The following is a 27,134-nucleotide window of genomic DNA, read 5'->3' as shown; positions in this document are numbered from 1 at the left end:
GTGAGGATAAAAGGGGGAGAAGGAGGAGGGAGAGGAAAAGGAGTGAAGGTTGTTAAAGGAGAAAAGTAGGAAATGATAAAGGGGAGGACAGAGCGGAGTGACGGAACGGTGAGGTGATTGCAGAGGGGAAAGTGCATGAGTATGGTTGTCGATTGAGGAGTAGTGAGGACATCCATTGAGGGAGATCAGGGGAAAAAGTCAGAGGAGAGAAGGAGGAAACGAGGATTGATGAGCGAGGAGGAGAAGAGACCAATAGAGATTGACGAGCACAGAGGAAAATAGACAAAGATGGAGTGACAGTGAGATTAAGTAAGAGTGAGATGGGATTGAAGTGATGGGCCGAAAGGGATAGGTGGGGTAAGGTAAGGAGGTAAGGTAAGGAGAGGTAGGTAGGGACAGAGAAGTCTGAGCTGCAGTAAGGAGAACACACAAACAGACATATATCTACAGGGTCTACAGGGGGGGTTGCAGCTCCTCTGGAATCCAAACACACACACTGCTAAAGGCAACGTGCTGTTAGATTTCAGCATGCCATGCCGAACAACCAATCAAGCGTTAATATGGTCTTATTAATTACTGACCGCTCATTTTGGAGCAAGTCGGCGAGAAAATAGATTACAAATGCGACACAATGGTCAGATTAGGATTCAGTCATTTTTTTGCAACATGTTGCAACATTGTTGCATAGGCATTAAATGTGCGCAGATGCTTACATCTACACACTAGTTAAAGTGCAAGGTAGCTACATGTATTTAATAATTGGTTTTGTGAATACAGTTAGAGGGGAAAGGGGTTTACCCATCTTTCCCATGTGTTCACCTTGAACAAAAACTAGATTTGTAAAAAAGTGTGTGATACAGACATATAAATAGCACTACTACATCCACATAAAATGATTGGTTCACATCTTTGTGATGGTCACACTCAGAGAGGGGTTTCATGCTTGTGCTGAGAGGAAAGATGCAAGATGATTGTGTCCCTTGTGGGGGAACAGGGAGCGGGGTACCGTTGGATGGAGGTGGAGGAACACATAGCGCTTACTCCATTTTGGGAGAGGGTATCCCCGGTGGTGGGTACAGAGACACAGAGTCACTGACAGAGCTACTGACCATGTGGCGTGGAGTGGGGTCTTGCCCCGGTTACCCTCTCCGTCTCAGAGGGGGAGGGGGCAGGAGGGGTTACTGTTTGTGGTGATCTGGTCATGCCACACACCCAGGAGTGGGGGATTGAGGAAGGAGGGGTGGTTGAAAGTAAAGGAACGAGGAAGGAGGTGGTGAGAGAAAAACAGTGAGTGACAGAGGGCCAGTCAGTTGACTGCTAGAGCCAGGTTGCCTTATGGGTAACTACCGTACGACGAGAGGACCGGCCTGTTGGATCAACTGAAGAGGGTTATGTATAGCAGCACTTTGCTAACACACGAAGCAAAATGTAAGACAGAGTTAATGAGTGTTCTAAGCGATTGGCCTCTGTTTCAATCAGATGTGTAGGCTTTCATTTTTTGGGGGGGGGGGGACTCATTCACGTTTGAGTGGCTCACTTTCATTCATATGAATTGAAATGTACAGATCGGCACTGCAGACCTTAGCTCAACATGCATTTCTATAGAGCATAACATGCACCTGTTAACCCATTACATGACTGCACACTAAACCGTATTATGCTTGTTCGGAGAGAGCATGCTGCAAGCCCTCTAGTGGAGGAAAGGCATCATAGCTCACAAATTGGCAGGCAGTGCCAGTGACTAGAAATGTCATCAATGCGATAGTTTTGTTGTCAGCAGAAAAGCAATAAATATGACAATCTGGGTTGTATTCCACAACCGAATGGTTTGAGTTAGCTCTAACAAGAATCTCAACGCATCCGCTCCTATTTAAAGCTTCTGTCATAGGTATAACCTGGAGGTGGGAGGAGAGGCAGGGAAAGCGGTCATTCTTATTTTAGGGACGAGTTGGGAGGGATCGTCGTTGGGTTCAACCCTGTGCTGGACGATCAAGGCACATGGGATGTCACAGCATGCGGGTGACTGGGGATAATGGGGGGAGGGGGCAGTCCTGAGAGTGGTGAGAGGGATGTCGTGATGGGGGTCATGTTGGTGGTGGCACGGTTCAGCTTGCCTGGCGGAAGTGCCATGGGCCTGTGTCTGTGTATGTGTGTTTGTGGGTGTTTGTGCAAGGACAGAGAGACAGCGGCAGACAGACGTACAGACGGACAGAGAAAGGATGAGAGCAGGCAAATGGGAGGATGGGGGAGGGATTTTGTCGGAGGAGAGGTGGGGGTGAATAGAAAAGACAGCACAGTCAGCCCATACAAACACACACACACACACTCTGTTTTTTTTTTTTACGTCCGAGGAGGAGCCTTCGAAGATATACCTGGAAGGGTGAAAAATGGCATTTTGTATTGCTCTCCCTCGCCCGCTTTACCCTCAACACAGTGTACTTATCTACAAAACAAAACCAAAAGGGAATGAGAGCTTGAAGCCAGCAGGGACAGTAAATCAGACATGATCAAACATTTTGTGCTCAACATTGTGAACAAAGTGGCCGTCCATTGTGTGTAGTGTCCAATACTCCTTAGCCACCCTCCCTTCCTTTATCATTACACACGGTATGTAGCAAGATAGATCCACTACCCACCCCCCACCACCCAAACGACTCCAAGTAACATCAACGTCTGTGGTACATGTATATAGCCACAGAAGCACAGTCATACATTATAGCAGCAAAGGAGATGCATTGGTGTACAGGGGATAAGGATTTACTGTAGTATTGCCTTTGTGCTATTCTATAACTGCCCTGTACTATGTCATGTATTTTACGTTTTGTGTGGACCCCAGGAAGAGTAGCTGCTGAATGAGTAACAGCTAATAGAGATCATAATAAACTTAACTAAACTGGTTAAAAGACAGAGTGGGCCATACTGTGTGTAGCCTATATTACTGTTGTGCCTATGAGCAAGGGACCTATCCCAACACTAACATGAACTAATGTATGTTCTAGATATGTCAAAATGCATCTGGCAATCTGTTTGTGTTGGAAATGAATCCTGCAACATTAAAGGATTGAAATGCTTTCATTTAAGAGACCTCCAATACCCAAATCCTATATCAGCTTGGAGGGTAGAGTTTAGTAAAGCCTCATTGGAGTGTGTGACCAGTAGTAGAGGACTAACTCTACTGAACTCTATTCATGACATGGATGCCTCATCACCATGTTAATCATTACACAACACATCCCACAACACAACAAAACACAACACAGAGACGCAACACAGAAACACTAACAGTGATCACATAGAAGCAGAGGCCTGAACAGGGACAGGCCTCTAAAACATTGGGATGAACAGTATGCAGCATTCACGTACCAGAGACACAAACGCAGCTCGACCCCAGGCAGCTAACGTGGCTTTGGGTTGGAGCTCAGTGGGAGCTGTGTGTTTGTGGACCGTGAGTGTGTGTGTGTGTGTGTGTTTATTCCCACAGAGTAATAATACATTATTATGATTATTTCTATTGTTGAATCTTTAGGTGACACATTTTTCTGATTGCAACTGATGAAGGAAAAGGAGAATGGAAGTATTGGAAATCATCAAGGCTTTATGCAAAACAGACAACAAACGGGACAGCTTCCAGGGAGAGACAGCCTACAGGGAGGAGGTGAGGGCTCTGGGAGTGTGGTGCCTGGAAAACAACCTCTCACTCAACGTCAACATAACAAAGGAGATGGTCGTGGACTTCAGGAGACAGCAGAGGGTGCACCCCCCTATCTACATCGACGGGACCGCAGCGGAGTAGGTGGAAAGCTTCAAGTTCCTTGGCGTACACATCACTGACAAAATTAAATGGACCACCCACACAGACAGTGTGGTGAAAAAGGCGCAACAGCGCCTCTTCAACCTCAGGAGGCTAAAGAATTTGGCTTATCACCTAAAACCCTCACAAAAGTTTACAGATGCACAATTGAAAGCATCCTGTCGGGCTGTATCACCGCCTGGTATGGCAACTGCCCCGCCCGCAACCGCAAGGGTCTCCAGAGGGTGGTGCGGTCTGCCAATAGCATTACCGGGGGCAAACTACCCGCCCTCCAGGTCACCTACAGCACCGGATGTCACAGGAAGGCCAAAAGGATCATCAAGGACATCAACCACCTGAGCCACTGCCTGTTCACCCCGCTATCATCCAGAAGGCGAGGTCAGTACAGGTGCAAAGTACAGGTTTCATTCAAAGAGGAACACTAGCTTAATTGCGACAAGCCTAATGCTTGATATCATTCTACTGATAGCAGCTGTGACATTCCTCAGTGTTTGTTGGTCTGTGTATGCTTGTATGCACGTTGTAAGCTTGTTGTATGTCTGTCTGTGTGTGAGAGAGCTAGGGAGCATTCCTTACAGTACATAGCGCACTACATTTGACCGTATGGTTTCAAGCCCTGGTCGAAAGTAGTGCACTATAAAGGAAATAGGGTTCCATTTGGGACGAAGCCTATATTGAGGACTGGAGGGAAGGGCTATCCCTAATGAGAAAGGGCAGTAGTGCAGTATATTGAGGAAGCTGATGGCTCCTAGTGATATCGTCTTGACTGCAGACACACTGGGTCACTCTGACACACTGCACCGGGCCCAGCAGGATGTGACCTCACCACCACCACCCTGCGGACCGTAACCACGGTCCGTAACCACAGTCACCAGCGTCGCTGTGGGCCATGGGCAGGGTGAAGTGTAGGGCTCAACTAAACAACATGGCTAAGACACCTCTACTTTTACCATGGCAGCTTTAGGCTACCACTAAAAGTATTAGATTCCCGAAAATGGTATCAAGTTCAAAGTTTATAACGCAGCACTCTATATCCAGTTTTATGTGAATTCGCCAAATCAGTTCAATATTCAAAGAGGATGAGGGCTCGCAACAGATCAGTACTACCCAGCTTTTTACAAAACTCACTCTTTAAAATCAATACCATGCAAATAGTTTTGTTTTTTACAACGCATGTGGTACCTAACCAAAGTAAAGGGCGATTTTGATAGGACTACTTGAGTGCTAAATTAAGTGATGTGAAAAATCACATTGATTTCTCAACGCTCTCCATTACAAAGACCTTGAACCCCAGGCACCGACACACTGGTCAGTCAGGGTCCCTGTATTGAAGGTTAATAAAGATGGCAGGGGGCTACTGGGCTTCTTTGTATATGACCACTGGCCAGACAGGCTCACTAGTTAACCTGACACATGAAAGCTGTTGTGAGTGCAGGGGGTCATGGGTAGGGGGTAGAGGGGGATAGAAAGCTGGGGTGGGGTGCTATGATGGGGAACAGACTTGAGACGACACAGGCCTCACTGCCTTGATCAAAAGCTTTCATTATTGTCGAGCTGACGAGATGAAACAGGCGTTCTGTTGAGCACTCGGCTTCCTGTGGCGTGGCTACGATGTCGTGACCCAGTCAACAACACACAGACACCAGCTGAGAGGACAGAATAGGAGGGGATAGGAGAGGTGGGAAGGGAAGGAGAGGAAAGCATGGCAGAGGGGTTGTTGATGAGGGTGTGTGCATGGTTGATTGTGGCTTGATAGGTGGGTTGAGAGGGATCTCGGCAACATAGGAAATGAAATGTGAAATTAAAAAATGTACAATGTTAATGGACTAAACTATTATTTTAGCGGTAAACTGACCCTCATTCTAAGATTTACTTTGCTTTATTGCAAAATGCATTTTCAAAATAATTATCCTAAATTAGTGCCACTCCATGGCTTGATTTAATTTGTGATTCTAATTTATACATGACTAATGAACACTAAACTGGGCATGACAATATTTATTTTCCATAATTGCATTACTCGCTGCTCGTTCGTACATTTGCATTTCATATCAGCTTTGCTGAGTAGGATTTCACAGTCCTCGAGATTCAGGGACAATCATTTCCATAACCACTTTGCTTGGGTCTGGAAGTGATAAAAACGCCTTGGCTATACCTACCTGCTCATTAGGTGGACGAATGGAAGAAGAGATATGACAGAAAGAGAGATAGGAAAGATAAATTATTGTGCTATGCATGGCTGTACCTTGTGTTAGCAATCAAATGTACAGGGGATATCAAAATTCAATACAGCCCTTTTACATTGGATACGTTTCTGTTTCAAGCTGGTGCGCCTTCTTCTCTATGACTCTATGGTGTTGTTAACACAAGAGTCTGCATTTATGTGTCTGTCCCGAAACGGACTGGACAGAGACACAAATGCCAGATGGACTGGTCTATCTTTAGCCTAGTGGGCCTGTCTAAATTGGGGTCTTGCGCAGAATGGTCCTTATTTGAGGGCCTTGAGGAAGAAAATTAACCAGTTTGTTAGAAATGCCTGCACTGATTTCTGGTCCCAGTCTGTCCCTGTCTCTGTCTGGGTTAGAGCATGCTGGAGCAATCCCATAGGCTGCCTTTATACGGCCATAAATATGTGGCATAAAAAATATCTTATCTTTGAGGAATCAGACTTTCAAGGAAATATTTAGATAGCCACATTCCAAATGCAGTTTAAAGAGAACTGTTTGTCTTTTGAGTGAGTAACTGTTGCTGCAATTGATGATGCCCATGGTGGTTTAAGCCCTGAAACCATGACCATTCTAGTCAGTGTAGCTTGTGTGAGCTTCCGGACCCTTTCGTTTTTATAGATTTTACAAATACACTTGAAACTGGTGACATTTTACCCAAACCCCCTCATATACTACAGTGTGTGTGCGTCCCAAATGGCACCCTATTCCCTATGTAGTGCACTACTTTTGACCAGACTTGTATGGACCCTGGTTGTCCTTGTCAAAAGTAGTGCACTACATAGAGAACAGATTGCCATTTGGGACGCATTCTATGTCATGTGCAGTCACAGCAACAGATGTCAGTTAAAGTGATGATACAGTATCTTCTAAAAAGAGGTTTGTTCCCACGCCTTATGTAGTTCCAGTGGCATAGATGGAAAACCCTGGAGTGTGCCGGAGTTTCACTGTGTTCATCTTATGAAACGCCAAATGTTTATTTATTGTCCGTTCTAACCAGCTAACCAGGGACAGCTTTGACACCACAGCAAGGGACAGACCACTTGACTGACAGGTTAACGACAGCTCTCCTGACTACGTGCAAACATCTGTTACATCATGACACTGACACCATGTACAGTAGACATGACAACCATGACATACATCCGGAAAACAGAGTGTTCAAGTCAAGTGTTACCAAGACCCCCAGACAAAGACCCCCACAACCACCCTGGCCTCCCCCAGCTCCTCACCTCTTTGGAGGGGACTCGTGAGCCCTTCCTCCTTGTCCACCAGGTCTCCACCATGGCGATGAGACAGGAGAGCACCACACCCGCTGCCAGCACGCAGAACACGCCGGCAAAGCTGTGGATGTCCAGGGCGCTGCCGCGGTGTTTGGTGTGCACCGCAGAGTACAGGTCACACGGGCTGTCCTGGGGCCACCACTTCAGCTTCAGGATGTCCATGTCCCCGTTCTGCTGCAGCTCCAGGATCCTGACACACACACACACACACAGATAGACGCACACACACGCGCGCACATGCACGCACGGACAGACAGATGGATGCGCGCACACAGATACACACACAAACAAATTGAGTACAGATGTGTTATTGTCTGCAGGTGTATACAGGAATAGGGCAAAATCTACATTTCATTCAGATTGGACTGCATCACATTTTCTTCAGGATGTAGGTTATAATCTACTTCCCCTGATGAGTAAGTAGCTTAGACTCAGAGCCATATTTATTAGGTACACCCATCTAGTACTGGGTCGGACCCCCCTTCGGGACACAAGGTGTGACATTCAAACGCTGCTCAATTGGTATCAAGGGACCTAACGTGTGCCAGGAAAACATTTCCCACAACATTACACCACCACCACCAGCAGCCGGTACAGTTGACACCAGGCAGGATGGGGCCATGGACTCATGCTGCTTACGCCAAATCCTGACTCTGCCATCAGCATGACACAACAGGAACCGGGATTCATCGGACCAGGCAATGATTTTCCACTCCTCAATTGTCCAGTGTTGGTGATCACGTGCCCACTGGAGCCGCTTCTTCTTGTTTTTAGCTGATAGGAGTGGAACCCGGTGTGGTCGTCTGCTGCAATAGTCCATCCATGACAAGGACTGACGAGTTGTGCATTTCCGAGATGCCGTTCTGCACATCAGTGTTGTACTGCGCCGCTAGGTAGCCTAGTGGTTAGCGCGTTGGATCAGTAACTGAATGGTTGCTGGATCAAATCCCTGAGCTGTTGTTCTGAACAAGGCAGTTAACCCACTGTTCCCTGGTAGGCTGTCATTGTAAATAAGAATTAGTTCTTAACTGACTTGCCTAGTTAAATTCAAAAATATATATTTGCCTGTTTGTGGCTCACCTGTTAGCTTGCACAATTCTTCACATTCTCCTTCGACCTCTCTCATCAACGAGCTGTTTTCGCCCACAGGACTGCCGCTGACTGGATGTTTTTTGTTAATCGCACCATTCTTGGTAAACCCTAGACACTGTCGTGCGTTCAAAGCCCAGGAGGCCGGACATTTCTGAGATACGCCTGGCACAGACGTTCATAACACGCTCAAAGTTGCTTAGGTCACTCGTTTTGCAACATTCTAACGTTAAATTGCATAGTAATTCAGAGCATGTGCAGACCAGCTGGCTGGACTGTTAACGGACATATTCTATCTCTCCCTATCGCAGTCTGTTTTCCCCACTTGCTTCAAGATGTCCACCATTGTTCCTCTACCCAAGAAAGCAAAGGTAACTGAACTAAATGACTATCGCCCCGTAGCACTCACTTCTGTCATCATTAAGTGCTTTAAGAGGCTAGTTAAGGATCATCTGACCTCCACCTTACCAGACACCCTAGACCCACTACAATTTCCATACAGCATATCCACTGATGGTGCCATCGCCCTGCACACTGTCGTATTCCATCTGGACAAGAGGAATACCTATGTAAGAATGATGTTCATTGACTACAGCTCAGCTTTCAACACCATAATGCCCTCCAAGCTCATCACTAAGCTTGGGGCCCTGGGTCTGAACCCGGCCCTGTGCAACTGGGTCCTGGACTTCCTGACGGGCCACCCCCAGGTGGTGAAGTTTGGCAACCACACTTCCGCTACGCTGATCCTCAACACAGGAGCCCCACATGGGTGCATGCTCAGCCCCCTCCTGTACTCCCTGTTCACCCATGACTGCTAGGCCTTGCACGTCTCCAACTCAATCGTCAAGTTTGCAAACGACACAACAGTGGTGGGCCTGATTACCAACAACAACAAAACAGCCTACAGGGAGGTGGTGAGGGCCCTGGCGGAGTGGTGCCAGGAATACAACAACCTTATTTTAGTCTAGACAGAGGCATACAAACTGAGAGTACAAAACATAGACTGACATAGACTGACCAGGTGAAAGCTATGATCCCTTACTCATGTCACTTAAATCCACTTCAATCAGTGTAGATGAAGGTGAGGAGACAGGTTAAAGAAGGATTTTTGAACATTGAGACAATTGAGACATGGACTGTGTGTGTGCCATTCAGAGGGTGAATGGGAAATACCAAATATTTAAGTAACTTTGATAGTAGGTGCCAGGCGCACCAGTTTGAGTGTGTCAAGAACTGCAACACTGCTGGGTTTTTCACACTCAACAGTTTCTCGTGTGTATCAAGAATGGTTCACCACCCAAAGGACACCCAGCCAATTTGACACAACTGTGGGAAGCATTGAAGTCAACATGGGCCAGCATCCCCGTGGATCGCTTTCGACACCTTGTAGAGTCCATGCCATATATATGACTCTGGCTAGACTAAAATAAGGTTTTTGTATTCAAAGGCAAGCACTGAGTATGATTCATGTCATTCACATTGTATGATGATCTGAGGGGTGAATCTCAATTGTATTTCCTGGATTCCTCGCATCCTCTCTCCTCACCTCATTCTCAAAACACATTGGAGGTCAGAGAAGAAACCTTGACTCTTCTCCTCCAATGCGAGGGAGGACACTAGGAATCAAGAAAATACATGAGATTCACCCTGATTCTCTGCAGTTGTTTGAATGGTCCTCAAACACTAGAGGGCAATATCGGACAAATAATGATGCCACAGACTGACAGCTGTATGAACCTGTCAAAATAATTATAAGAAATATGAATATGTTTTGCAGCAGAGTGTTATTACTTTTCTCTAATGACATTATGCTGTCCAGCTAAGCAAATAAACAATGACATCCAATAAAAACCCTCAAAGGTTGATTGGAGCCTTCTGTTAATTTACAGAACTATATTTCAGAGGTCTGGCTTGCGGTATTGCAGGAAACAAAATGAACAGCACACACACACACACACGGACAAAGACACACGAGTGACTTGAATGACAACACTTATCTTTGACTGTGCCTCTACAAAGTATAAAAAATAAAAATGCTGCCAAAGTATCTCAAATGCAAATGTAGTGTAATGGCAGTTTAGATAATTGTAAAAAGAATAATAGCAGAGAAGCGCATCTTATTTCAATAACATATAATTCTCTATTATAGACATTATTTTAAACAGGTCAACATTCACAAGGCCGCAGGGCCAGACGGATTACCAGGACATGTACTCCGAGCATGCGCTGACCAACTAGCAAGTATTTTCACTGACATTTTCAACCTCTCCCTGTCTGAGTCTGCAATACCAACATGTTTCAAGCAGACCACCATAGTCCCTGTGCCCAAGAACACTAAGGTAACCTGCCTAAATTACTTCCGACCCGTAGCACTCACGTCTGTAGCCATGAAGTGCTTTGAAAGGCTGGTCATGACTCACATCAACACCATTATCCCAGAAACCCTAGACCCACTCCAATTTGCATACTGCCCCAACAGATACACAGATGATGCAATCTCTATTGCACTCCACACTGCCCTTTCACACCTGGACAGAAGGAACACCTATGTGAAAATGCTATTCATTGACTACAGCTCAGCGTTCAACACCATAGTGCCCTCAAAGCGCATCACTAAGCTAAGGACCCTGGGTCTAAACACCTCCCTCTGCAACTGGATCCTGGACTTCCTGACGGGCCGTCCCTAGGTGGTAAAGGTAAGTAACAACACATCCGCCACGCTGATTCTTAACACAGGGCCCCTCAGGGGTGCGTGCTCAGTCCCCTCCTGTACTCCCCGTTTACTCATGACTGCACAGCCAGGCATGACTCCAACACCATCATTAAGTTTGCCGATGACACAACAGTGGTGTTTCTGATCACCAACAATGACAAGACAGCCTGTAGGGAGGTTATCAAAGACCTGGCCGTGTGGTGCCAGGACAACAACCTCTCCCTCAATGTGATCAAGACTAAGGAGATGATTGTGGACTACAGGAAAAGCAGGACCGAGCACTCCCCCATTCTCATGGACGTGGCTATAGTGGAGCAGGTTGAGAGCTTCAAGTTTCTTGGTGTCCAAATCACCAACAAACTAACATGGTCCAAGCACACCAAGAAAGTCGTGAAGAGGGCACAACAAAACCTATTCCCCCTCAGGAGACTGAAAAGATTTGACATGGGTCCCCAGATCCTCAAAAGGTTCTACAGCTGTACCATCGAGAGCATCCTGACTGGTTACATCACTGCCTGGTATGGCAACTGCTTGGTACCGCAAGGCACTACAGAGGGTAGTGCGTATGGCCCAGTACATCACTGGGGCCAAGCTTCCTGCCATCCAGGACCTCTATACCAGGCGGTGTCAGAGGAAGGCCCAAAAAATGGTTAAAGACTCCAGCCACCCTAGTCATAGACTGTTCTCCCTGCTACCGCATGGCAAGCAGTAGCGGAGCGCCAAGTCTAGGTCCAAGAGGCTTCTAAACAGCTTCTACCCCCAAGCCGTAAGACTCCTGAACATCTAATCAATTGGCTACCCAGACTACTTGCATTGCCCCCCTTTTACGCTGCTGCTACTCTCAGTTATTATCTATGCATAAGTCACTTGAATAACTCTACCCACGTGTATGTATTACCTCAATTATCTTGACTAACCGGTGACCCCCGCACATTGACTCTGTACCAGTAACCCCTGTATATTGCCTCGCTATTGTTATTTTACTGCTGCTCTTTAATTATTTGTTGCTTTATTTCTCATATGTTTAGGTATTTTTCTTAAAACTGCATTGTTGGTTAAGGGCTTGTAAGTAAGCATAAGTAAGCTCTACACCTGTTATATTCGGCTCATGTGACAAGTACAATTTGATTTGATATTGGAAGAAATGTCATCTTGATTAATCAAAGTCGGTCTGTTTGAGCTCGACGATTGATACTGTAGTTGTTATGCCGCCGACAAAGACAGGTCCGAAAAGGAAAACAATGGAAAGAGGGATTGCACCCAATCTAATAGAATGGAATGAGGGAGATACCTCGGTTATCAAAATGCAGACAGCAATTCCATCAAACATATTCAATTCCATCAATCTCGGAAGTCATCCAAGTGCTAAGATTTTTCAAGTATGGGTTTTTACTTGCTTTTCAATATTTCAGAATACTTCCTTGTCCTTTATTTCCCTTACAGTGCACAGAAATGTGTGTTTTGCTTTTTAACCCAACCCCCCGACACACGCACACACACAGACACATTCGATGAATGCATTTTAGTAGCTTAAAAGAAAAGAACTGGAAAAAAAGGTATTATACTTTAGAGTAAACAAAATACTTTAGATCGTGGCCAAAGAAGCTTGGTCAATGTGGAAAGCTCCATAAGAGCTTAGTCGTTTATCACTGCTTTCATGCACTAATTGGAGTAATATGATTAAAAAAAATCAGTATGTTGCTCTTTTACTGCCATATTTTGCTCCAAAACAGACATATCACATCAAGTTGTTAATTTACATTTTAGTCATTTAGCAGACGCTCTTATCCAGACGACTAGGGTTAAGCGCCTTGCTCAAGGGCACATCGACAGATTTTTCACCTAGTCGGCTACGGGATTCGAACCAGTGACCTTTCGGTTACTTGCCCAACACTCTTAACTGCCACCTCATGTAGTATATACAGAATAAGACATGTTTTTATTTATATAAAAAAATATTTATTCTATTGCAACTACTATTAAGATCTGTCTCCTATGCATCTGGTGTATTCACAGCACACTGTGACTTCCAAATAGAATAAAAGCTTTTTTTCCACTATGTGTTTCCATTAGCTACCATGAGCCACACACAGGCAATACAAAAGAGGCGCCCCCTCCTCACCCCAATTATACTGTATATGTCACCGCACGGTAAGATGGAGTGATGGAGCGGGAACGGAGCAATGGAGGGCTTGCGTTCCCCCTGGCCCTGTGCAGTGGTGACAGGAGGTATCGCCCAACAGATGAGCTCCAAATGGGACTAGAGAAATGTCACCTCCAAGGTGACTGGATGGCTGATCTGGGCCTGTACACAATAAGAACAGCCTTGTCCCTCTCAACCACCGTGTCATTCTAGTGACTGGATCAGGGGTTCATCAATGTGTCACTTGGGGTTAGTTATAAAATGTGTGCGTGTGTGTGTGCGCAGTAGGTTGGTTGGTGTTGTCCTCTTTCAGGCTCTGCATGACCTGGGCTGTAGAGAACTCTGAATAGTGACCTATCTCTAGTCCATAGCCGATTGTAAAGGGGGATTTCTCTTACTCATGCTCTCTGGTGACAACACATGCACACACACTCCATGACATCACTTCATGACATCACAGTGTTGCTGAGGAGTTCCGTGTTGTTAGGCCAAGCTCTCATTCCAGGAAAATGATCTAATGTCAAACCATATAATGTATGCAGTCTACTGACATGTTTCTATCACTGGAGGTAGGTGGGAAGTTCTGTACCCTACCAGCTCTCACAGTCTCACGTCAGAATTAGACTTCCATCCATGTTTCTCAAACGCCAAATTTCGAAGATGTTCCAAAGGTTTGGTATAGGCTTAAAACCAAAATATAAAAAAACAAACTTTCTATTGCTGGATTCGAACTTGGAATCAGAGGCAGATGCTTACACCCATCCCTGTCCACATCACTCTAGCAAAACCGAAACATACTTGAAGGTAACACTGTTGCCCCTAGTGGCTGTTTCCACGTCATCTCCCGATGTCCTCAGACCTGGAAAGACGTCGAAAACTGACTTGTATCACGGGTAACCTGGCTGCTGTACCAACCAGCCTATCTGCCTCCTGGGCTCTGCATGGCGATTAGTGTGGACTACTGGAGCTGTTGCCAAGGCAACCGGCTGCTGCAGAAATGATCATATGTTATTAGGTGGTTTTGATAGGACTAAAGAGAAGACAAGAAAAAAAGAAAAGAAAAGAAAAAAGGAACAGCAGAAATTCCACGGTGATGCAAACAAATTATAACATCTGAGATGCTACATTTCAGTTGAACACAGACAAAGGCACATAAAACCCACATTCAAAGACACACACACACACACACGTGATAAATCTGGGGTCCAGAGTCTTTAAACCAGAATTGTGTCTCAGGTTCGTATTCATAGGCAAATTGCTTCTCACGCAGACAGATCATTTATAGAAGGTACTCTTGGGCCCCAGACATCTTCTATATCAGGAGTTTGAGCTACTCCCCTCAGGTTGACAATACTGGGCACCGGGGCATAAAAATAATAGAGCCAAACAATTGTTTATCCCAGAGGCAATAAGGCTTCTAAATGACAAACACTAGTAGGTCCAGCAGGCAGACCTTTAGTTGATACTGTAGTCCAATGTTCCCCCTCTCGAGTCCTCGAGTACCCCCGACAGCACATATTTTTGTGCTGTTGGGGGTGGACAAACACACCTGATTCAACTAATCGAGGGCTTGATGATTAATTGGCAAGTGTGCTTGTCCAGGACTACAAAAAGTGTGTACCATTGGGGGTACTCAAGGACCGGAGTTGAGAAACACTGCTGTAGTCGATAGTGTGCGAAAGTGTATTGTGTTCAGAATAATTAGGATTCCCACATGAACTGCACTTTGTCTACCCACATTGGTTGTATTTACTGTTTGTAATAATTGTTTATTGCCTTTTGTCTATGCTTGATATGTATGTGTTTAATGTATGCACAGAGCTGCATACAAAATGTTCCCATGTGGATAATAAATTCATTATCTTATCGTAATTCTGCTCTTATCTTATCTCTCGTTATAACCTATGCAAAAGGGTGCAAACTTGTTCCATTGCATCCCAAACTTTATAAGACACAATTCAATCTGACAAAAAAACAGCAAAAACAGGAAATGGTAGTATGTTCCATCTGGGAGAATTTCTGACAACATGATTACACAATGTCAAAAGAAGCAGAGGAGAGAAACTGTTTCTAAAATGAGCCCCTTGCATAAAGTGCACTCTGAGTAGAAACTCCTTAAAATGAGGACAATGGAGTCGTGACGGCCATGGTAGTAATCCCACACAGCCAGCCAAACTGCATTCTCACTGTCTGACTGCTACCTCCAAAGAGCTTGTCTTCACAATGCCACTCATGCCCATTCCAGATTCACAGTCACAAATCATCCTAATTAGTGGTACAATTACGCCACTACAATAATCGAATCATACAAAGCGACATGAGAGGGGAAAAGAGTCCAGAGAGCTTCAAGTTTTACTAGTCGTATGTACGGGATAAGCATGGTACACGGTGTACATAGTCCAATGAAATGCTTACTTGCAGGTTCCTTCTCAACAATTACATTTGACCTTTATTTAACTAGGCAAGTCAGTTAAGAAAAAAATATTATTTACAATGACGGCCTAGGAACAGTGGGTTGTTCAGGAGCAGAACAACAGCTTTTTACCTTGTCAGCTTGGGGATTTGATCAAGCAACCTTTTGGTTAGTGGCACAACACGCTAACCACTAGGCTACCTGCCCCCCAAATGCATGAACAATAAGAAATAGTACAAAATAAGAATACGAACAGAAAGCAAATGGCTAACTACCTAACTGCATAGCACGTTTGGTGATGAATACATATCTCCACTACATTTGCCATATTTTTGCATCTAGCTGATCAAATCTCAGTCAGCTACAAGAATATGATTTCTAGAACTTTGAACAAATCCCTATATAACATACAAGCAATCTTAGCTCACAAACTGTACTTGGAAACGTATTTTGACAGTGTAGCGACCCATTTATGGGGGCGAAGAAAACAAGTGAGGGAATCTCTGATAAGATAGCAGAAATGTCAACTACTCATTCATTAAATCCCACTTATGGGTTTTAATGAGAGTTTCAGGGGCGTGAGTTTGTCTAATGTTGATGGATGGGACTGTAAGTGACAGTTCTGTCATTGTTCCAGATGACGAGAGATTGACAATGTCAGGTGTCGATCTCATTCTCACCGCTGCCGCAGTGGTGCCTCCTCAAAATCGAGTAATTTCCACAAACTGGAAAGCGACCCCGAAAGACACACACATGCACAGAGTGCCATGGACCCTCAAGATCTAAGAAGAACGCTGTCACTCACTATGCCATTGGTGATTAAATGCCATTACTAGGGTCAATATCCCAACCACTTTGGGAGTGCTCCACCGACACTGATTCCAGAAATACAACACAATTCAAGTAATAGTTTCCTGACAGAGCATTCCCATCTCTTTTAGGCAATTTAACCTCTACGGGATCAGTGTCCCTCCACCGGGATGGTTGAGCTAACGTGCGCTAATGTGAATAGCATGACGTTGTAAGTAAAAAAAACATTTCCCAGGACATAGACATGTCTTATATGGGCAGAAAGATTACATTCTTGTTAATCTAACTGCACTGTCCAATTTACAGTAGCTATTACAGTGAAAACACTTTTATCACGAAAACTGGTTTGATACATTCACCTCTGAAGGTAAATATTGTACTTACATTCAGTAATCTTGCTCTGATTTGTCATCCTGAGGGTCCCAGAGATAAAATGTTGCATAGTTCTGTTTGATAAAATCTATTTTTATATTCAAATATAGGAACAGAGTTCTAAAGGTTGAACCTCTGCTGTTTCTCTTGCATTTCAAAGATATACATTTAAAAAAAAATTGTTTTTGTTTGTATTATCTTTTACCAGATCTAATGTGTTATATTCTCCTATATTAATTTCACATTTCCACAACCTTCAAAGTGTTTCCTTTTAAATAGTATCAAGAATATGGATATCCTTGCTTCAGGTCCTGAGCTAGATTTGGGTTTTGTCACTTTAGGCAAAAAAAAGAAAAAAAGAGGAATGTGGTCGATACCTGTATTGTTCAGACCCTTTTGCTTTTTACACATTTTGCTACGTTACAGCCTTATTCTAAAATGGATTTATAAAGATTATCCTCAGCAATCTACACACAATACCCCATAATGACAAAGTGAAAACAGGTTTTTAGACATTTTTGCAAAAACAGAAATACCTTATTTACGTAAGTATTCAGACCCTTTGCTATGAGACTCGAAATTGAGCTCAGGTGCATCCTGTTGCCATTGATCCTCCTTGAGATGTTTCTAAAACTTGATTGGGGTCCACCTGTGGTAAATTCAATTGATTGGACATGATTTGGAAAGGCATACACCTGTCTATATAAAAAGGTCCCACAGTTGACAGTGAACCAAACCATGAGGTCGAAGGACTTGTCTGTAGAACTCCGAGACAGGATTGTGCCGAGGCACAGATCTGGGGAAAGGTACCAAAACATTTCTGCAGCATTGAAAGTCCCCAAGAACACAGTGGCCTCCATTATTCTTAAATGGAAGAAGTTTTGAACCACAAAGACTCTTCCTAGAGCAGGCCGCCCGGCCAAACTGAGCAGTCGGGGGAGACGGGCCTTGGTCAGGGAGGTGACAAAGAACCCGATGGTCACTAACAGAGCTCCAGAGTTCCTCTGTGGAGATGGGAGAACCTTCCAGAAGGACAACCATCTCTGCAGCACTCCACCAATCAGGCCTTTATGGTAGAGCGGCCAGACGGAAGCTACTCCTCTGTAAAAGGCACATGACAGCCTGCTTGGAGTTTGCCAAAAGCCACCTAAAGGACTGTCAGACCATGAAAAGCAAGATTCTCTGGTCTGATGAAACCAAGATTTAACTCTTTAGCCTGAATGCCAAGCGTCATGTCTGGACGAAACCTGGCACCATCGCTACGGTGAAGTATGGTGGTGGCAGCATCATGCTGTGGGATGTTTTTCAGCGGCAGGGACTGGGAGACTAGTCAGGATCGAGACAAAGATGAACAGAGTAAAGTACAGAGAGATCCTTGATGAAAACCTGCTCCAGAGTGCTTAGGACCTCAGACTGGGGCGAAGATTCACCTTCCAACAGGACAACGACCCTAAGCACACAGCCACAACAACGCAGGAGTGGCTTCGGGACAAGTCTCTGAATGTCCCAGAGCCCAGACTTGAAACCGATTGAACATCTCGGGAGAGTCCTGAAAATAGCTGTGCAGCGACGCTCTCCATCCAACCTGACAGAGCTTGAGAGGATCTGCAGAGAAGAATTGGAGAAACTCCTAAAATACAGGTGTGCCAAGCTTGTAGTGTAATACCTAAGAAGACTTGATGCTGTAATCATTGCCAAAGGTGCTTCAACAAAGTACTGAGTAAAGGGTGTGAATACTTATGTAAATGTCATATTTCAGTTTTAAAACATTTATAAATTAGCTAAAATTTCTAAAAACCTGTTTTGTTTTGTCATTATGGGGTATTGTGTGTAGAATGATGAGGAAAACCATTATTTAATCAATTTTAGAACAAGGCTATAACGTAACAAAAAGTGGAAAAAGTCCAGGGGTCTGAATACTTTCCGAATGCACTGTATGTATGTTTGTGTGGCTGTGTGTGCATGCTGCTGCTATTTAAGTGCAAGGCTCATAGGGTTCTCACCTGAAATCAGTAGTTTTCATGGAATTCCTAAAAACTGCAGCATTCTGACTCTGTCTACACCATATCTGGATGATCAACTCAGTCATCATTACCAGCACACAATATATACACGTCATTGTATGGTGGCACAGTGACTCACACTCTCTCCAGTAAGTGGAAAACATGACTTCTTTCTTGGAACTGTTTCTTCTGGGTTGTTTGATTGTATCAAGGTGAACAACAAGTTGTATTTGGGATGAGTCATGTAATGGCAGTACTCTATCAACGAAAAACTGTCCTCGAGACACACACACACGCGCGCAAGCACGTACGCACACATGTACGCAGAACCCCCCCCCACCCCCACCCCACCCCACACACGCACACACCCTCTCTCTTTCCACAATGTTAAAGCAGATCAATTCTTTTTAATATTAATACACTGGGAACTGTAAACGGTAAAATATTTTGTGAGTTGACTGGAGACCAACAAAATACCCTGTGTACTTGCACAGGCTCCCACTCTAATTACACACAAAATCACTGGCTATTTGACTGACCATTGATAGCTTGGCAATGTTTTGTCTCTGTTGTCTTTCAGGACTTGAAATTCTGATTGACAAGGCCAACGAAACCCTTAGAGATATCCGTGTTTTCATTCAAACGCAATATCAACCCCATGCTATTTCATTCCTTCAAATAGCAATAGTTGAGGGAATGTTGGCACTGTTTGATAATGAATACTGATGATCAGTATATCCCTAATCAGTAACGTACATTTTGCATTACCCAAATTTTGTAACATAATCGGATTACCTTCACTTACTTTTGGATGACTTTTTAAGAGGCATTAGAAGACATAACGGATCCCTCAAACACATTTGGTGTGTCATCATAGTGGTCTCTGACTTGTGGTCTGACTTGCTCAGGTGGAACAAACTTAAACTTGCGCCTTTTTTCAATTGTGAATTTTATGTTATTAAGAAAACAGAAAGGTGTCTTAATGTATTATTTTTCTCGCAAACAACCTTTATGAATTTAAAAGTAAAAAGAGGAGGTAATCATCTAGTTTTTCAAAAGTATCTAATCTGATTACAATATTTTAGCTGGTAGCGTAATGGATTACAGTTACAGATTACATGTAATCAGTTACTCTCCAACCATGTGATGATAGTGGGGAACACCATGGAGAGTGAAACATTTGTCTCCCAGCCACTGCTGGGAGACAAATACAATTTCTCCATCATTTCATTGTTGTGCTTCATTGACTTGTGTAATCCAAAAAGTCAGAAGAAGTCATGTTTCCAAAACAATTTTGTCTCAGTAATTTCCCTTGCATTGTTTGGGAACCATAGGGAACACTTTTAGTAAACTGGTTTATTTTAAAATGAGTTTGGAAAGCGCTCCCCAAGAGCCTGACAATGTCCTGGAAGTAATGACAAGGAATTAAATAGGACTGTCAATTAATAACTTGTTTACTTTAACAACCACCATTAGTGGCAATATTCTGCAGTTGTGTGCATCAGTAGACAAAGAGGTGCAAATAGAATAAACAGAAATACTGAATCACACGCTGAGACTCATACACACACACGCACACAGGAGCACCAGATGCCCACCCACATGCACGGACATACACATGCACACAAACACGCGCATGCACACACACACACACACACATATACACTTGTTCATTCTAAATACAAATTCAGCTTGCATCTGCCTCTTGACGGCATGAAGGATCCACTCTTAGTGTGTATAGAAATCAAAAACAAGTGCAGTAGCACATCATTACAGGTGGATGGGGCACTTGAGCATGTCATAATGATTAAGCTTTACTAGATGCCCTTGTCAGTCATATTTAAGGTCATTTCTGATAGACAAGTGATTTAGCATTTTGTCTTGGTGCACTTTGTCAAACTATCAACCACCTATAATTCCATCACAACATTTGATGTCCTTTCACAAATGTCCTTTCACAAATTGCCTTGGACAAACTCCAGGCCACTGAACAAAGGTGACATTTCACTGAAAGGCCATACAGCAGTTGACGACTAAATCCTTCTCACACTGTAGATGTGGCAATGGTGTAGTTAGGGTAGCCTGTATGTATGCACACTGTATTGCCTGCTGCTTGAACACTGAATAGTGTACTGTATTAACACTTTTTGCAGCTCTGTGTGGCTCAGTCGGTAGAGCATGGCATTGTTTACAGCATGATTTGTTGGTTCGATTCCCTCTGGGGCCACACATACAAAAAATATATGCATGCACTACTGTAAGTCGCTTTGGATAAACCTGTTGAATAAATAGCATATATTATATTACTTGTTCTAAGCATGTATTAGCACTTATAAAGCCTTAAATGTTCAACGTACCTCTGGGAGAAGATGTCCCTGTATGGACTGCCGTGCTGCAGGGCGATGCCGTACCCCCGGTCTGGTGCCTTGTTCCCCACAGTGTAGAAGGAGCAGTCCTCATCGTTGATGCCCACATACTCCAGCACTGCCACATCCCACACAAAGGCAAAATGCCCGTACTTCACCTGAGAGAAAAGTAGAAACATAGAAATATAATTACTGAGTGTATCAATGAGGGTGCAGTCAAATTGTTGTGGTCTGATGGGCTACGCCCTTTATTGTAATTCTATTTCTAGAGGTAGAAACAGATATAGAAACACATAACACTATACAAGCTATTATTTGACACTCCAGTCGAGCGATGGTAACATGATTGAACATGGACATCAACCATGACAATTTTGTTGCATGCATTGTGGAGTAGGGTAAAGTGTTGCCCCTAGACACTGATCTTTGGTCAGTTTTGTATTTTACCCAGTAATAGTCAGTGTCATGATTGTTTTTCTTGTTTTAATTGTAAATGGTCCCTGTCAATTGAACAGAATAAATGAAAAACAAAAAGACATACGTGATTAGCCTACCCTGTAATTGGAATATAATATGTTATTTTCATTTCAATATGTAGCGAGTGCCCGTTCTAGCTTTATATTCATCACCACAATGTCATTCATTTTTTTCTTTAGTTTGCTTAGATGGGAGTGTCTGTTTGCAGAGCGGAAATCAAGGTTAATATGGTCAGAGGTAACCAAATCATCACCCATTTTACAGCAGCTCTGCAGCTCCTATTAATGGGACACCTACCATCCACATCAACTCACTTTTCAAAGAAAAATACCCAGGTGTGAGGACATTCACATTTGACTCACTTTTGAGACATGGCCGCTTCCATATAGGCCCTGGTGAAAATGATGCACTATATAGGGAATAGGGGGCCATTTGTAACGCATCCTCTTCCTTCTCCTGGATCGCTCTTATAGTGCATTCGGAAAGTATTCAGACCCCTTGACTTTTTCCACATTTTGTTACGTTACAGCCTTATTCTAAAAGTGATTAAACATTTTTTCCCCCTCATCAATGTACACACAATACCCCATAATAACAAAGCAAAAACAGGTTTTTAGACATTTTTGCAAATGTATTAAAAATAAAAATTGAAATATCACGTTTACATAAGCATTCAGACCTTTTACTCAAATCAAATCAAATTGAATTTGTCACATGCGCTGAATACAACAGGTGTAGACCTTACTGTGAAATGCTTACTTACAAGCCCTTAACCAACAATGCAGTTTTAAGAAAATATTTACAAACTAAAGTAAAAAAAAGAAAAGAAAAAGTAACACAATAAAATAACAATAATGAGGCTCTATACAGGGAGTACCGAGTCAATGTGTGGGGGTACAGGTTAGTCGAGGTAATTTGTACATGTAGGTAGGGGTAAAGTAATTATGCATAGATAATACACAGCGGGGGTGTCAATGCAAATAATCTGGGTGGCCATTTGATTAATTGTTCAGTTATGGCTTGGGGGTAGAAGCTGTTAAGCAGCCTTTTGGACCTAGACTTCGCGCTCCGGTACCGCTTGCCATGCGGTAGCAGAGAGAACAGTCTATAACTTGGATGACTGGAGTGTTTGACATTTTTTGGGCTTTCCTCTGACACCGCCTAATATAATATAGGTCCTGGATGGCAGGAAACTTGGCCCCAGTGATGAACTGGGCTGTACGCACTACCATCTGTGGCGCCTTACGGTCGGATGCCGAGCAGTTGCCATACCAGGCGGTGATGTAACCTGTCAGGATGCTCTCGATGGTGCAGCTGTATAAATGTTTGAGGATCTGGGGACCTTTGCCAAATCTCAGTGCTTTGTTGAAGCACCGTTGGCAGTGATTACAGCGTCAAGTCTTCTTGGGTATGAAGCTACAAGCTTGACACACCTGTATTTGGGGAGTTTCTCCAAATTTCTTCAATGATCTCGCTGTGCTTTGCTCTGTTCATCTTTCCCTCGATCCTGACTAGTCTCCCAGTCCCTGCCGCTGAAAAACATCCCCATAGCATGATGCTGCCACCACCATGCTTCACAGTAGGGATGGTGCGAGGTTTCCTCCAGACGTGACGCTTGGCATTCAGGCTAAAGGGTTCAATCTTGGTTTCATCAGACCAGAGAATGTTGTTTCTCATGGTCTGAGAGTCCTTTAGGTGGCTTTTGGCAAACTCCAAGAGACTGTCATGTGCCTTTTACAGAGGAGTGGCTTCCGTCTGGCCACTCTACCATAAAGGCCTGATTGGTGGAGTGCTGCAGAGATGGTTGTCCTTCTGAAAGGTTGTCCCATCTCTACAGAGGAACTCTGGAGCACTGTCAGAGTGACCATTGCATTCTTGGTCACCTCCCTGACCAAAACTCTTTTTCCCCGATTGCTCAGTTTGGCCGGGCAGCTAGCTCTAGGAAGAGTCTTGGTGGTTCTAAACGTCTTCCATTTAAGAATGATGGAGGCCACTGTGTTCTTGGGGACCTTCAATGCTGCAGAAATGTTTTGGTACCCTTCCCCAGATCTGTGCCTCGACACAATCTTGTCTCGGAGCTCTACGGACAATTCCTTTGACCTCATGGCTTGGTTTTTGCTCTGACCTGCACTGTCAACTGTGGGACCTCATATAGACAGGTGTGTGCCTTTCCAAATCATGTCCAATCAATTGAATTTACCACAGGTAGACTCCAATGAAGTTGTAGAAACATCTCAAGGAGGATCAATGGAAACAGGGTGCACCTCAGCCCAATTTTGAGTCTCATAGCAAAGGGTCTGAATACTTATGTAAGGTATGTCTGTTTTTTATTTTTAATAAAAACCATTTTTTTCAGCTTTTTCATTATGGGGTATTGTGTGTATATTGATGATCATTTAAAAAAATCAATTTTAGAGTAAGGCTGTAATGTAACAAAATGTGGCAAAAGTCAAGGGGTCTGAATACTTTCCGAATGCACCGTATATCACAGGGTCTTACAGTTTTGCTTCCAGAAAAATGTTGTTGGCTATATCAATTCTACAGGCTTGGAAGTTGGAATCACATCAGGGCCCAGTTTTTCAAAGGTTATCGATCTGGATTTCGACTATCGGGTAGAATTAAATGCATATAAATAGAATGAATAGAACAGACTAATCATTGACTTGAATGGGGACTCCCGTTCAATGTATTTTATTTCTATGCATTTCATTCCTTTTATGAACACTTTATGCACTTTCAAATGTGTGTATTGCCATTTTTATCTCTAATAATGTCCAACATCTATTGCGCAAAGGAAGGGAAGAAAGTGTTGAGATTCCTATTGATTCCTAATCCATTTCAGAGGAGAACAGGAAAAGGGGGGGGGGAGTAGCTAGGGTTGCAAAATCCCAGGAATTTTGCAACTCTACATGCAGGTACCACAAAGTCTTCGCCTTATTGTTGTGATTCCAAGAAGAAAAAAAAATACTATAAATAGACTAGTGGAAACATTGAAAAAAGAGAGGGAACATGAGGAGTGCAGCCTGCCTGGAGGAGCCATGGCAATCAGAAGGGCCCAGTGACTCTAATTGTGCCAAGATAATTATTAAAAGCCGTTTTCGTCAAACACAGGGCGTCTGGTGAATCCTAATCACAGCATTGTTTATTCCCGGAAATATGACTAAATAAACCACTAGATTCATAATCACAAAATGATTACCATCTGTTCCACTCTCCGCCTCCCTCCCTCTATGCTCAGAGAAAAACGCTGGTGTCGCTTAATGTTGTTTACGTGATATATGCTTGTTGTTATTTTGTTATTGGTTGTAGAATTTTTTGTTTCATCATTTAAAAGGTGATGGCCTCTAAACTGATTTGTAATTACTGCAACATGAGTGTCCAGAACGTTTAATGCTAACGTTTTATGAATCCCTTTGGTTTTGCGACTTTAAAGGACCTCCCCCCAGAGGAAGTTGCCACCACAATTTCAGTTTCCTGTCCTAGACATGAAATGCACGTTTAAGTTCCATCTCCAATGAATGACAAAGGCTATTTATACATATTCAAGTATTGGGAATGAGAATTTCCACGTGGAGTTGATAAACATCAAACAAATACGGCACTGATAGTTGTCAGTGTAGCTAGCTAGCCTGTTAACCTTAGCTAGCTATCTAGCTAGTTATCTTGCTAACCTTATCTAGCTAGCTAATGATATCTGTTGTTGCTGGTTTTCTTTCACACCGTATTCAAAAGATTAGTCAGCGGGATTTGCCATAAGCATTGATTTAGGGAAAACTTCGCCACAGATGGAAACCACTGACCTATTTTTGATGTCACAATCTATTGTTATCTCTGACATAGATATAGTTAGAACGAATAAGAAGGTAAGATGGATAACTATTGAAAGATAGCTGATATGTGTTTTTCTACATTGTAATGGACATGGTGCAACCTTTGTAGGTTGCTGGCATCCAAGCCAGCCCATGGTTCTCACAGGGGAAGTGAAATGATAGGTTACAATGACTTTTCTAGTGATCATGTATGCCGCAAATGACATGTAACTAACTTTAAGTTCCTTACATTTTCTTTTGCGGGTGCCTTTTCATTATCTGAATAGACACTTGCGGTTGCCAGCTAACATTACCCCAATCAAAGCAGTGGTGTGTGTAGTGAAGCAAAACTTATGTGGCCAAAACCATTCATCTTGGGGCAACGGGGGGATATATATATATATATATTTTTTTTTATTATTATTTTTTTTTAATACAGACTAGCTCAAAAATAAGTGAAAATTGACAAATGATCCATTGGATTATGATAATTTTTAGGTAAAAAGTGGATACAAGGCTGTTTGGCTCATCTCAGTCACGAAGAGGAAGAACTTTGCAGCTGTTTCTGATGAATAAACAATGCCACGCTGGTGGGTGGTAACATTCAAATAAAACCTAGCCCTGAAATGAAACGTAGGCTGAAAATATTTGTATTTCATATCATAGGAAAAGACACCGCATTCACACGGATTTGCACGAAGTAGGCAGTTCGGATTTGTCACTTCAAGCCCATATATAATCATACTTTGACTAAAGTGATGACTTATTAAATTGTTGTGCAACATCATGGGTAAGCTCTGGCCATCAGCTTTCAGCTTGAAAAAAGTGAATTTCTACTTGAGTGGTGATTTAAACACAAGATACTGTAGCCTACACTGATACATAGAGAAAAAGTAAATACAGAACATTAAAAGCACAATAAACTAGAAAAAAAAATCAAGTTTGGGGTTATTAAATACTGTAAATCACAATCAACTCCAACACATAAGCAGTATAATTTTCAAAAGGGCGAACTCTCCCTTTCGGAACATACTATACTGCTTTAGATCGCTAACTGTGTGTTTACCATACAGTCAATTATTTTGAGATCTGTTACTAATATTTTTGGAACATTTTGCTCATTTATAAGAACTACCATGTTGCCAACTACCAGACAGAGGCATTGGGAGAACAGGCTGGAGCTATAGTAGGCCTATGCATCCCAAATCGAACCCTATTCCCAATATAGCACATTCTTTTTAGTAGTTCATTATATAAGGAATAGGGTTCCATTTCTGACACAGGCTTCTCTGTGGCTTGTTCAGCTCATGTTCTGTAGCAGACTTCAAAAGACTGAAACACTTAACGACATGTTCACCAAGGGGAGGAGATTCAGCGACTAACCACACACAAATAGGGGCACTTAATCTTGCTTCCTTACACTTTTTTATTTTGTATTTTATTTGATTAGGATCCCCATTAGCCGACGCCAATGATGACAGCTAGTCTTCCTGGGGTCCAATACATAACAAAAAACATTATGGACATAAAGACTTTACAATTCACATATATTTAAAAAACATGAACATAGACATTACAGACCTATATATTTGCATGTATATATAAAAAAATACAACCGAA

The 27,134-nt window shown here is 43.2% G+C and overlaps 1 protein-coding gene across 4 annotated transcripts in view; it reads right to left on the bottom strand.

Moving 5' to 3' along the window:
* The window catches only part of LOC115199727 (glutamate receptor ionotropic, delta-2), a 566,366-nt gene that overhangs the window by 2,539 nt on the left and 536,693 nt on the right, over positions 1-27,134 (bottom strand). For 2 of the 4 annotated variants that reach the window (XM_029762106.1, XM_029762107.1), the window contains 2 exons: positions 21,220-21,386; positions 7,269-7,509 (listed from right to left, as the gene is read on the bottom strand). In XM_029762106.1, the coding sequence (XP_029617966.1) occupies positions 7,269-7,509; positions 21,220-21,386 (408 nt within the window). Of the gene's footprint in view, positions 1-1,494; positions 2,141-2,330; positions 2,444-7,268; positions 7,510-21,219; positions 21,387-27,134 lie in introns of those variants that run through there. The other 2 variants (XM_029762108.1, XM_029762109.1) reach the window with 2 other exon arrangements.

The sequence above is a fragment of the Salmo trutta genome, chromosome 9, assembly GCF_901001165.1.
Source record: "Salmo trutta chromosome 9, fSalTru1.1, whole genome shotgun sequence".
Classification (NCBI taxonomy): Eukaryota; Metazoa; Chordata; class Actinopteri; order Salmoniformes; family Salmonidae; genus Salmo; species Salmo trutta.
This window is presented reverse-complemented; position numbering and strand designations above follow the sequence as displayed.